Source organism: Camellia sinensis, chromosome 13 (assembly GCF_055761805.1).
Source record: "Camellia sinensis isolate YWXY chromosome 13, ASM5576180v1, whole genome shotgun sequence".
NCBI lineage: Eukaryota > Viridiplantae > Streptophyta > Magnoliopsida > Ericales > Theaceae > Camellia > Camellia sinensis.
The window spans coordinates 21,480,891-21,495,381 of NC_138973.1; the positions used below are offsets into that span (position 1 = coordinate 21,480,891).

A 14,491-nucleotide genomic window follows, 5' to 3' on the forward strand; every position below is an offset into this window, starting at 1 on the left:
TAGGTTTAATTGAAATTTGATTCGGAACCAAATGATTAGAATATAATAATGCCAATTAATTAGTTGTTAATTAAACTTCTTAAACTAAGCCCATATAAGGCAATTTGATGACTTAAGGCTATTAGTTACACTTTCATTTCTCATCTTTTGGACTCAAACGTAGAGAGAGCGAGAGAGAGAGAGAGAGAGAGAGAGAGAGTTAAAGACCAAGGGAGCAAGTGAGATTAACAAGGAAAAATGAGAATTACTAGAAATTCAAGGTGTTGAACTAAGGGACTCGACCATTTGGACATCTAGGACATAATTAAGCTTCTAAGTTAAGAATTTCTACCTCCTAGTTTGTAATTTAGTTAGTTATTACATGAAATCAAGTGTGATGGGTGAATTAACATGAGAATTGAGCTTAAGAAGATGAATTCCCTACATGAATGCATTTTCATCACATTTGGCGTTTGAATTTCAAACAAATCTCACATGAATGTGTCTATCTTGACTTTGTTTTAAGTTTTCACCACATTTCTTACCATTTGATCTTAATTGATCATGTTTTGGAAAGTTTAACTTCACAACAATTCATACATGCCATGTCCATATCATATTCGTAAACTTCAAGTTGAATTTTGGGCAATTGGCAAGCTTTTGGGCCATAATTTCATGAAATGATCCTTGATTCATCATATTTTACAAGTTTGCATGTGTTTCCTCAAGTTTTGGGCCCAAGAGAATGTGTTTTGTTGGTTTGAATTTGAGTTTTGAGCTGGGAAGAGCAATTTGAAAATCTTGGAATTCTACTCTCTGCTCGAGCGATAGATTATGCACTCGAGCGACCACTCTATGTTTTGCACTCCCACTCAAGCGACAAATAGTTGGCTCGAGCGTAAAATTCATGCTCCCAGAAGTTTCCTATGTTTGCAGACCGCTCGAGCGACAAGAGTTGTGCTCGAGAGAGGACCTGAGTCTCATGCTCAAGCGAGCATCGAACAGAAAAACTAAGCCACCAATATTTTTGCAAAGTTTACAGACCACTCGAGCGACCGAAGTTATGCTCGAGCGATCTCTCACATTTCGCATGTCCACTTGAGCAAAAGAAGTTGCGCTCAAGCAAGATCCCTGTTTTTAGCAAGTTTTGTTAGGTGTTTTCAAGAGCATTTTTGGCATCCTCATTGCATCCTAGGCACTCCTAGGTAGGGGTGCAACTCGGGCGGATTTGGTCGTGTTGAGAGGTTGTCCAAGCCCAACCCAAGTTATACAAAGACCTACTCAGGCCCGAATTGTAACCCAAGGTTGTCTGCCCAAGCCCAACCTAAGTTAAACCCGAATTACCCAAGTTGCCCGAATTGTAAATGATTTTTTTTTTCCAGCTACATTATTAAATTATTAAAAATTGACTCTATTTACATTTTTTTTTTATAGAAAATCATTAATACCATCAAAATAAATCATTTATATAATGTAAGAGAGATGTCATTATAGTAGTCTTTATAATTTATAGGGAGTGTAAGCACTTTGGTGCTTTGCCAAAGGTGGGGAGATTTTCTCCCATATGTGCTAATCTAACAACTAACAACTAACATTTGCCGATCAAAAAATATATATATATATATTCAATATAATTTAATAATCTAAATTACTTTAATATCATGTAATGGCTAATAATTTATATGTATATTTAATATTTTTATATATCTATATATGTATAATTTAGGTTTCGGGTTGCTCGGGTTGTTTGACATCTTTGCCCAAGCTCGTCCAAATTTAATTCGGGCTTTTGAATTTTTGTCCAAACCCGTATCGAGTTTGAAAATATCTTGTCCAAGCTTTAAAAAAATTCAGGCTGGGTTTGGGTTGTTCGGGTTAAGCCCGCCCAAGTTGCACCTCCACTCCTAGGCCAAGATTAAGACATAATAATGAGGATAAGAAGTAGAAACACACCAAGATAAGAGCAAACTAAGTTAATGGTTCCGGGTGTATAATTCAGTACGTATTCGTTCTGTAACTGTGTAGGTCACGCACCACAAGATATCTGATTTGCTTACTCTGCCTGTCTACTTTCGGAGCCATCTGTGAGTAATAACTTAGTAAAGTTATGTTCAACTTTATTTATTTTCTGTATATGGAATAAGATTTGTTTTATAACATGTTATATATTTTGTACAATGAATGATTGCCTAATTTCTAACAAGCAAGTTATTTGTTCCCGGTCTGGAGGTTCCTATATGGAACTGACAAGTTATCCGTACCTAGCCGGAGGTTCCTTTCTAGGAACTGACAAGTTATCTGTTCTAGGTCCAGAGGTTCCTATATGGAACTGACAAGTTATTCGTTCCCGACTTGAGGTTCCTATATGGAACTAGCAAGTATGACCCTTGATGCTCTGTATGTGATATGTTAATGCTAACGGATGTACTATGTAAGATTAAGCATGAACTCTGATTTCTGTTTATGACTCGAACAAAAACGTGCATATGTATATGTTTCTGTTTATTGAATTAGTTATGGGACATAATTGATTTAACCCTTTACTCAGTTATTATTCACTGGGCTTTCGCTCACTGTTTATATTATGTATATAGGTGAGCAGGCGCGTGACCAGGCCTAAGCTGCTGCTTGGAAGAGTTGGGTCAACCAGCCTTTATGCCTCCTAGGGAGTGTAGACACCCCATTTTTGACCGTCCTCAAGACTTGGACGTTACCATTGGAACACTTGGTGATTATCCATGCTTGTGTTCGTTTGGAGTTCCCGGAGGTCTCGGCTACGCGCCTGGCCTCAGGATCTCCGAACTCGACTGTTTAGTGTCTGCTTTTGCACCAAGTACTTGTGTTTTGCCTTGGAGGGACAGGGAATGCCTTGTGAGGCATCCCCACACATCACCGGCCATGGCCAGAGGCCACCGGCTGGTATTTTGTTGCTGTCGGCAATGTATATTGCCGGTCGGCACTATTTGTTGCTGGTCGGCACTCATTTTTGTCAAAATGGCAATTTTGAGTAGCCGACCACTGTTCATCTACTTTATGTAGATATTTTGTGCCAGCTGTGATAGTTGGCACCAACTCTGTTCCCCTCCATACACTCTAAGCAAGCTTGTTTGGTAAGCTTTGAAAGGGGGATTTCTATAAGAGGAGCCCTTCTCTCCCTTGCTTAGGGGTTAGAGAATTTTGAAGAGAAAAACACAGAGAGAAGCCTTGGTGTTAGGGTGAGGGTTCATACATATCTCCTATCTCTCTTTTTCTCTCTTTGTGTTCTAGGTGTTTTAGTCCATACTATTGCACACAAACACCTAGTGCTTCACCTTCCTTTGGCTACTGAGGTTCTAAGGGGCTGGTTTTGGTGTTTTGGAGCTGGATTCAAGCCGAGGAGGGCTGTTAGAGCATCATTTGTGAAGGTGATCTACAAGGGTGAGAAATTTCCCTTTTATTCCCCATTTTTGCATTGCTTTTCTACCTATCTTAGAGCTGTTTTCGTGCTTATTGTATAATACAAAAAAGTTCTGTTCTTAGGCCCTCTAAATAGTTTATTTAGGGTGTTTTGTTGTTTGAGGTTGTTTGACGCCTCCTAAGCCTTGTAAGGCTCCATTTTGTGCCATTTTGAGTGAGCTCCGAGACCTTGGTGTTTGGGCCTCCTCACCACTGAAATCTTGAGGGATTTCAGAGGTGAGGATGGTGCCTTGAGGTCCCAAGAAGGAGAGGGCCACCCCCTCTCCTTGTTGTCCTTGAAATGGACCATTTTTGGCCTCTTGAGGGAGCACCTAGCTAAGCTTCATGTTGACCATGCCTTAGTTGTTTTTTGTGCTTATTATGACATAATATGCCTCTGTTTTTAATTGGTTTTGGTACACCATGCATGCTTAGCATACCTACCTTGTAATGCCACTTTGTTGCCTTAACAAGTCTTAGGTTGTAAACCCTTGTTCTAGCATGTTTTAGGCTTAGCTTTATGAAGCTTTTGTGCATATTTTGCCATGTTTAAGGTCTGTCCTAGGTTGTTTGGGTCGGATTTGGCATGCTTAGTATAGCCCCTTTGCATTCCGGCTTGTTGGCCTTAAGTGTGTGAATGTATAGCATGACATTCTTGCATTGATTTAGTGATTTAGAACTATCCACCATGTCATTTCAGTCCCCTTTGCATGCCTATATGCTGGTCTTGGATGTCTCTTTGATGCTTTGAAAGCTTGTGTAGTATGTTCCATGTTTTGGCCATTGTGCATGCCTTTAAATTCAAACCATCTAGATGCTATCTAGTTAGTCTTTTGGGCTTAGTTTCATGTGTTAAAACTCTGTTTTTGGTTGCCTAAGTCCTGCCATGTGTGGTTGTACTAAGTGTAGTCCATTGCCTCTTTGGTGAGCCTTGAATGCTTGGACCATTGTCGCATGTTTAGCTTGCCTTGTTGCTTGGTTTGGCACCATGTTTTAACATGATTTTCAGAGCTTATGTTGCATGCTAATTGTCCATGATATCCCTTTTCAAGTGTGCCTTAGAGTTGCTTATTTAATGCCTAAGTGTTGGTCCAACTTACTTGCATGTGTGTATGTATGTTTGATCCCAATTCCTTGGTTTTTGGCCACTGTTTTAGGCCTATTTAGAGTTGCCTAAATCATGTCTAAGTCCACCTTTTCATCAGTTAGCATTGCCTCATGTTTGCTTGTATGCTTGCATAAGTGTCTTGCCATGCCATGTTGCATCCTTAGCTTGCATGCCTAGGTTGCATTGCATCTTGCATGCATGCCTTGTTCCTTGACTTGGTGATAGGAATTGGGCCTTGGTTCGTTTGTTTGGTTTGCATTTCATTTGACATGAAAGTTGCACACTTGATTCTTTGGGCCATCATGCATGGAAATGCGTGATTGGCGGTCCGAGAATCGAGACACATGCCCTTTTGAGTCACAAACATGATTGGTGCATACATTGCTTGAATTGTATTGCCATGCAAGTTCTGTCCTCTGTTGTTGTGAGTTGCAGGTTCTGCAAGCATTCTTTGCCGACCGGCAGTATACATTGCCGACCGGCAGTAAATCACCAGCCGATGGATTCATTTTGTGCCGGTGACCACAATTCACTGCCGGTGGTAATTCTACTCAGCCGGTGGTGATTCCCAGTATCCAGAGAAGCATCCTTGAGACTTTGGCAGTCTTCAGAGAGGCAGAGCTGGGAAAACAGAGGCAGACTATGCATGGCCGTGCACTTCCGAGCAGGACCCGAGCATGTGCTGCATCTGGCTCTCCTCCCGAGGCTGTTTACTGCTTTTCCTAGTTTAAATTAGTTTGTTAACTGATTAGGCAATTTGTAATATTTAATTAGCTTGCATAGTTAATTAATTTGTATTATTTATTTGGTCCCTCCAGGCGAGGGCAAATCTGTAATAAGTGTGGGTGAGTGTGTGAATGTCTTCCAACCCCCATTTCTTCATTCCCTTTTATTTACCTGCTTATGATATAGATTAGGGCATGTTTAAATTAACATACCTTATGCTATGCATACATGCATCCATACATTTGTTTTGCATGCACTAGGCTCGGTACATCATTCTAACTGCATTTGTATTTCAATCCCAAATTGAATACGTGTATTAATTGGTTGTATTTCACATGTCATGTTTAGGTTAGCCGAGCCTACTCTAATTGCATCTCGCATGTGCTGCATTAGTCAACTTGACATGAACTAGGATCACGCATGTTTGCTAACTAGTTTATTGTTTTGGCACGGAGTACGATGTAAGTATTTATGCTTTAGCATCTCGCATGCGTGTGAATGCTATCATGATAGCATGCTTACCATGTGGCTAGATGCTTATGTGATAAACTGTTTGAATGCCTGTGGATGAAGGCTGGATTTCTTGAGTTGGAATAGCTTGTTGAAATCCGTATTTTAGCCTACTTGCGAGTAGCAAATTCCAAAACATTTTCCAAAACAAACGAATATGCAATGCTTATTTCCAAATTAGGCAATCTAGTCTATACTTGTTTGATGTGCTCATAATATAGTAATTCTAGGCTAATAACTAGAATAAGAACACATAACGTTTTCAAAAACGGATATCATGGTTAGTAGAGGCCGGTCTTCGGACCAGGCGAAAGGGGGTGCTCATAGCTGACCTTCCCCGATCGTACCCAAGCTCCTGAGCCAAGACAACTTTGGTGATGACGGACATGCGGCCTTCGACACCGAGTCAGGGTTTCCTAAATTTCCCCATAAAAAAAAATATTTAGGTGGCGACTCTGTATCTGGCAAAGCAGTCCATGTTTAGCACTTCTTTTCAAAAAATTTGTTTCTCAAAACGATTTACCGGATTTGGACTCTTTGGTTCAAGATTAAGAACCGTGACGATTTGAGAGTCTGAGCTGTAGTGACCCCACAAATGAACGGAACGGGACTCACCCTCCCAGGGCGTTCGGGGACGTCTACAGGGAGGTTCCCTTTGAGAAGTCAAGTTTTTGTGGTTCAAGCTTTTAAGACCTGTTTTCTTTTTGGTATAATGCATTGGGCTAAGTCCCACTTTTGTTTCATCTGTCTATGGGAATGATGTATGACTAATGTATTTTCATGACGTTACAAGTGTGTTTATAAAGTTTAAAATTATATGTCCCATGTATGTCTGCACAACTTAATGGACTATATAAGTTTTATATATTTGCTTCTGCGGCCCCTTATATTTTGTAATTCTGTTCAGAGGCCTTTGGTAATCCAAGTATTACTGGCCGGTTACGACGCTAAACTCTTAGAAGTGGGTTTGGGTCGTGACAAAGTGGTATCAGAGAACATGTTATACCGCACGCACAAGTCCATATGAGCCATAGGATGTCCTAGAAAAGAATTAAGGACATTTCATCTGCATGTATGAGTGTGTGTGTTCTATAAATGTGAAAATTGAACCTAACTATGAACACATGAAATTGAAATAAATGAACTGAGATTAAATGATCTGAATATTGTGAAAAGGACTATTTGCCTATGTTCATGAGTGCTCTGTTTACCTCTAGCAAATGGAAAATACAAGAAGTAATGATGCCACTGAATCCTCAGAGGCTCGAATAAGTCAAATGGAATAGATGCTTGTAGCTTTGACTGAAGCAATGACGCAACAACAGAGACAACAACTTTTACCCCCTCTGCCTCCTCCGATCCAAGTTGAACCAGATAACAATGATATTATAGATCTAACCCAGAAGTTCATGAAGATGAAACTGCCGACTTTCTTGGGTGGTATTGAACCCTTGAAGGAAGAAACCTGGTTGCTCGAAATGAAGAAAATGTTTGAAGTCTTTCCTTGCTCCAAGACACAAAAAGTTCTTTTGGCCACCTACACTTTAAAAGATGAAGCTCAGAGATGGTCGTTGTTGATCCGAAATAGCAATGGAAACATGACATGGGTTCGATTCAACGAAAATTTTTATGACAAGTATTTTCCTTAATGCTTCAGGGACCGAAAGGTTTTTGAATTTCAAGAACTTAAGCAAGGCAGGATGTCCGTAGCCAAGTATGAGACTAAATTCACTGAGTTGGCCCGGTTTGCTCCACACATGATGGATACTAACTACAAAAAGCTACGAAAATTCGAAAGGGGTTTGGATCTGGATGTGTTTGATAGAGTAGGCGTTTTAAAGTTGCCTACATACGTGGAAGTACTTGATAGAGCATTGATGACAGACGCCATTTTGGCAACAAAGAAACAAGTTCCAACCCCAATGACAAAACGGAAAGGTAAACGACCTGGATCTAACTTTCGGAAAGGCCATTCATCTTTTACCAACAAAAAGCAAAATACTGGATCTTCTAGCAGTTCAAGCCAAAGCAGTGAGCCTATGTGTAACGTCCCAAAATTTGAGGACATCATAATAAGGTTTAGAACTTAAAACCAATTTTCTTAATTAAGAACTCCTCATCAATGTTGCTACTAAGTTTACCATCATCCATTAATTAACAATACAGAAATTAAAAGTTCTTAAATTACAACTTTAACAAAACTCAAGACTTAGTCTCAGTATATGAAAGAAAGACACAAATACAAAAAAAAAAAAAAAAACTAGAAAAAAACTAGAAAACTTAGAAAAAGGTTCATGGAACTTTGGCACGTTTCAAGCTAACCAGAGCTGAATATTGCCTTCCAACACCTTGATGTTTCCTTTGGTTTCTTCGGTACCTGGCATGAAACACCAGGGCAACGAGAATGCCAATGAGTGATGAGCTTAATAAGATACTACAACCTGAAAATACCCACCCCGATAATGATACTCATAATTAATGAATACTGTGTAGTAACAGAATAACAAGCAACATTTAATAACCATAATAAGAATGCTATCAGTTAAAGTAATAACAATAGATAATAAGAACAATGGCAAGTGGAAGCAGTATTTCATCATAAGGAAAAATGTCAACTTTTCTTTTAAATTCACATAGATTTAGTTTATCAGATAAGTCTAAGTAACTCCCCGCGGAGCACTATTTTCACTCAACTGCTAAACAATGGCCACGGGCAATTCTGACTCCCCCTTTGTCAAATATTCAAATGTTGCTTGCTGTAACTACCAATGATGCCCACGCACCAGGGTTACGTACCTGAGTCGTGACATCACGGTCTGCCCCAAGGGAACAATCTATGTTATGACACCTGCATTACTAACCTTATATCGCCTACACTGATAAGAACCGAAATACCTTCCCGTGCCATGTTAGGGTTCGCAATTCACTTGCACAAGATTCTAAACCGGGCTCACCCCATCACTTTTAAATTTTTAATGTATTGTAGACACCCTATTTTTGACCGTCCTCAAGATTTGGACGTCACCGTTTGAACACTCGGTGATCATCCATGTTTGTGTTCGTCTTGAGTTCCCGGAGGTCTCGGCCACGCGCCATGCCTCAGGATCTCTCGACTCGACTGTTTTGTGTTTGGTCTTGCACCAAACACTTGTGTTTTTGCTTTGGAGGGCAGGGAATGGCTTGTTGGCCATCCCCACACTCCACCGGCCATGGCTTGAAGCCACCGGCTGTGTTTTGTTGCCATCGGCCAAGTATTTGGCCGACCGGCACTCTAGATGGTCGACCGACCATGTATTTTGGTCAAATTGTATTTTTGGCTGGCCGACCACTGTTCATCTGCTTTTGCAGATATTTTTTATGCCAGCTGTGCTAGCTGGCATACACTTTGCTCCCCTTCATACACGTGTATGGAGGGATCTCCCTCTTGACTAACTTACTTGAGAAGCTTTGCAAGAGTGAGCTCTATAAGAGGGAGCCTCTTCTCCCTCCATTAGGGTTAGAAAAAAATCCCAGGGGAGCTCTGGTTCTAGGGTTAGCATAGTATATCTATTCTATCTCTATTTCTCCCTCTCTTTTGCCTTGTGTGTGTGTTTAGTCTTACTATTGCACACAAACACCTAGTCCTACACCTTTTCTTGGTTGCTGAGGGACCAGAAGGCTGTTCTTGGTGTTTTTGGGTGGTTTTGAGCTTGAAGAAGCTGCTGGAGCATCATTCTTGAAGAGGGTCGACAAGGGTAAGATTCTTGCCCTTTTTACCCCATATTTGCATAGTCTTTTGGCCTATCTTGCAACCTTTTTTAGAATCTGTGTATAACACATAAAAGTCTTATTTTTTCCTGCTCTAAATAGTTGTCTAGAGTTTTTTGTTGTTTGAGGTCGTTTGACCCCTCTTAGGGCTTGTTTGGCCCCATTTTGTGCTATTCTGGGTGAGCTTGGGGACCACCTTGTTTGGGCCTCCTCACCACTAAAATCTTGAGGGATTTCAGTGGTGAGGATGGTGCCTTAAGGTCCTAAGAAGGAGAGGGCCACCCCATCTCCTTGTTGTCCTTGAAAAGGGCCATTTTTGCCTCATGTGTGAGCATCCTTTTTAAGTTCATGTTGGGAATGTCTTAAGTGTTATTTGTGCTTATTTTGCCATGATATAGCACTGTTTTTACTTGGTTTAAACACACCATGGTTGCTTTGCACACTTGTCTTGCAATGCCATGAAATTGCCTTAACATGTATCTAGCATTTAGACCACTATGCTTACTTGTTTTGGCTTAGCTTTGTGAAGCTTTTATACATGTTTTAGTGTGCTTGAGGACTATTTTTGGTTGTTTGGGTCATCCATGATTTGCTTTGTATAGCTACCATGTAATCCCTCTTGTAGGCCTTAAGTATCGGACCCTCTAACATGCTATCCTTGCATCATTTCAGTGGCTTAGAACCACTTATAGCATCATTTCAGTCCTCATGGCATGCTTGTATGCTTGCATTTGATGTCCCTTTAATGCTTTATAAGGTTGTCATCTTATGCTCCATGTTTGGCCTCTTTTGTATGCTTGCATGTTTAGACCATTTAGATGCCATCTAGCTGTGTTTTTGGCTTTGTTTTAACATGCTAAGACTCTGATTTTGGTTGTTCAAATCATGTCATGTTTGATTTTGCTAAGTGTAGTTCAATACATCTTTGGCTTGCCTTGAGTTTTGGCTTTGCTTGCATGTTTTGCTTGCTTTAATTAGTTGGTTTGGCACCTCTATTTCATGCAATTTCAGAGCCTAGCATGCTTGCTATATGCCCATGTTTATCTCCTTTTAAGTGTGCTTAAAAGTTGCCTCTTTGTGCTTAAGTGTCGAACCATATTTGCATGCATGATTGTATGTTTAGATACTTGGTTCATGACATGTTGTTGCATGCTTGAATAGTGTTGCGTTTGGTATGCATTTCTTGTTAAGTTGTCTAACATGTTATATGCCTTGCATGTGTGCATGTTGACATTACACTTTGCATGCTTGTTATTTACATCCTTGCATGTTCATTTGCATGCTCATGTTGCATGTTTAGAGTGCATGCTTAGGTTGTATTTGACATGCATGCCTTGCCTCTTGAATTGAGTATGATAGAAGTTAGGCCTCATTTGTTTGTTTGGTTTGCATTACATTTGAAATCAAAATGCACAACTTGGTTCATTGGGCCACCACGCATTGAATTACGCGATTGGTGGTCCGAGAATCAAGTACCATGCTCCTTTGAGTCATGAATATGATAAGGAGTGTGGTTAGTACAAACATTGCTTGAAATGCATTGCCATGCCATGTTTTGCCCTCTGCTGCTGTCAAAACAGGTTTCTACAGACAAAGATGGCCGGCCGACTACATAGAGTGCCGATCGACCAAAAGTTTGTGGCCGAGAGCTCAATCAATGGTCAATGACTATCCTGCCATGGTCGGTGACCATTTATCTTAGCCGGTGGTGTTCCACAGTGTCCATAGAGTGCTCTCTGGGACTTTTGCAATTTTCAGAGGAGCAGAGCAGGGAAAACAGAGGCAACTTGTGCATGGCGACGGGTTTCCGAGCAAATCCGAGCACGCATGCATTGGGCCCTCTTCCCGAGGCGTTTTATCGCTTTCTTTACTTAATTAATTTGTTAATTAATTGGATGATCTGTAATATTTAATTAGCTTGTAGGTTAGTTAAATCTGTATTATTCTTTTGGTCCCTCCGAGCGAGGGCGAATTTGTAATAAGTGTAAGTGCGTGTGTGCATGTTATCCAACCCCCACTTCTTTCTCCTTTTTACTTACCTGCTTTTGATGGTTAGTATTAGGGCACGTTTAATTTAGCATACCTTATGCTATGCATGCGTGCATCATTCATCAGCCTTACATGTACCGGGCTCGGCGCATCATGCTAACCGCATAGTATTTCAATTCTAAACTTGAATACGTGCATCGATTTCTCGTATTTCACATGTCATCCTTAGATTAACCGAGCCCATTCTAATGACATTTTTGTATGTGATGCATTAGCCACTTTAACATGAACTAGGATCATGCATGATTACTAACTAGTTCATCGTTTTGACACGGAGTACGATGTAAGTATTTATGCTTTAGCATCTCGCATAAGTGTAAATGTTAACATGACAACATGCTTATCATGTGGCTATGTGCTTATGTGATATTATTGAATGAGTGCCTGTGGGTGAAGGCTGGATTGTTTGAATTGGGATAATTCATCGAAATCCGTATTTTAGCCTACTCGCGAGTAGCAAAATTCAAACCATTTTCCAAACAAACGGAAATGCGATGCTTTGTTCCGACTTAGGCAATTTAGTCTATACTTGTTTTGCTGTGCGCATCACATAGTAATTCTAGATTAATAACCGGAATAGGAACACATAATGCTTTCAAAACAAGATATCACGGTTAGTAGAGGCCGATCTTTGATCGGGCGAGAGGGGGTGCTCATAGCTGACCTTCCCCAATCGTACCCAAGTTCCCGAGCCGAGGCAACTTTGGTGATGACGGACACGTGGCCTTTGGCACCGTGTCAGGGTTTCCTAAATTTCTCAAAATAAAATATTTAGGTGGCGACTCTGTATCTGGCAAAGCAGTCCATGTTTGGCACTTCTTTTCTAAAAATCCATTTTCCAAAACGATTTGTCGGATTTGGACTCTTTGGTTCAGATTAAGAACCGTGACAATTTGAGAGTCCTGAACTGTAGTGAGCCCAATATGAACAGAACGGGACTCATCCTCCCGGGGCGTTCGGGGACGTCTACAGTTTTTGGCGACTCTGCTGGGGAGTTTAGAGAACTTGACTCGAACTCATGATATCTTGTTTTGACTACACTTATGTGTTTCTTTGCATTGCATGTGCATTTGTGCGCCTAGGACACCGTGTTGGCCATCTGCTATTCCTGAACGGTTTGCCGAAGGCTTGCCTTGTCAAGGCATGACCATAAGGCTGACCGGTTGCGGGCTCTGCCAATATGGGAACACAAACTCCGGTTTTACCGGGGCACCCTTTTTGACCATTCGACCTAGTGCATATTCGGAATCCATAGTGACCATTCCAAATTAGGACAGGTTGCTTACCCGATGATAGGTTGTTTGAAACCGCTGCGTGCGTAGTGAAACCCTAGCTCCTGACAAAATAGGACAGGGAAATCCTACCCCAACATAGGGGTGTTTTGACTCTCACCTATCTGTTATGTGCTTTTAGAGTGAATCTCTACAGGAACGTACATACCAGTTTGCAAGTTTGGGCATTAGGCCTGCGGGCGCCAGTTCAGTGTTTGAGAATCAGCTATTTGCGGGTATCAGGTTCAGTTTTTTGGGACAGTGATTTTGGGGAATAGTGATCAGTAGTAGAGTACAGTTATTCAGCTACATCTGTATCTGTTCCATCTGGGCTGAAATGCTGCTTGTTTTCCCTTTCAGGTTCAGAGATTTGGGTTCAGAGATTTGGTGTTCTCCTTTGCTGAGGCAAGGCAGACATCTGATCCGTCAATCACCGGTTACATCATCACCGTTCAGTTCAGCGGACTTATGATGACGCAGAGTTTAGAGAAAATTGTGGTTATGGCAGCCGCGTTAGACCAAGGGATCATCTTGTAGGATAAGACCAATGTTGATGTACCGCATCCGCTCAGGTCGCCTGCTGCACACCCGAACTGGACCACCCATGTCACACCCCACTTTTTAGTACTCGAAGTCATTACCAAATTCATTAACTTAATTCAATTTCAAGGATAACATGCGGAAATAAACTTATACATTCAATCCGTAGAAGTGATTAACAATACTCTCATTCATATGCAAAGTAAATATTACATGAACATACTTAATAAATTGCCCTTGGGCTTACATCACTTAAGGTACAAGAAGAAGGGTGTAACCCTTTTACAACAATGGCATTCCGCCAACATAACTGAGGCCCCGTGGCCAGTAAATAAGTAGAACCAAATCTTGCAGCTCAACCTGCTTAACACCTGAAAAAGATTCAACAGCGTGGGATGAACATATAGTCCAGTAGGGAACTCAACGTGATCCTCAACAATAACAACTTACAGATAGCTATGATCATGAACACTCATTCTCATACTAGAATAGTAATGTGACAGTTTATACAAAATATATATGTATGAACTTTTCTCGAAAATAACCGTTTCATTCAACACTCCAAGTGGTTTGTCTTTCCTTTTTCCTTTCATTAACCCCAATTCCCAATCTTTCATAACATTAACAAATACTTAGGAAATAATCTCACTAAGCCCGATACCCTCTTCCATTTCCTATACATACTCAGATGTACCTTTTCAAACATGTTTATCTATAAAACACAAAAGACAAAAAATGACATTTTGGTTCGTTTCCGTTACTATCATAACTATACATGCATATCTTTGTAAAAATATAAATTTACAACCCACCAACATGTATACAATCAACCAATGGAGTAACTCGGTCCTCCGAACTGTAACCAATCAAATCCATGATATTTTCAGTTACAATGAAACAACAACAATCCCATTTCGCTCTACTAGCTATGTGCATAGTAAGCCAACAATACACCCCACTCAACAACATTAACAATGAGCCAGTTTACCAGGTGCTAGCTGGAGGGGTATGGTACCTTCGATTATTAGTGCAGTCAATTTTCCAAGCGCTAGCTGGAAGGGTATGATACCTTTGATTCTAAGCGCGGTCAGTTCTCCAGGCGCTAGCTGGAAGGGTATGATACCTT

General features: G+C 40.7%; 1 protein-coding gene across 1 annotated transcript in view; it reads left to right on the forward strand.

The window, feature by feature from the left end:
* The first annotated feature begins 7,068 nt into the window (after positions 1 to 7,068).
* LOC145805243 (uncharacterized) overlaps positions 7,069 to 14,491 on the forward strand; it is a 30,183-nt gene continuing 22,760 nt past the window's right edge. The window contains exons 1-2 of the mRNA XM_082900336.1: positions 7,069 to 7,325; positions 7,416 to 7,835. Of these exons, the coding sequence (XP_082756462.1) occupies positions 7,069 to 7,325; positions 7,416 to 7,835 (677 nt within the window). The remainder of the gene's footprint in view (positions 7,326 to 7,415; positions 7,836 to 14,491) is intronic.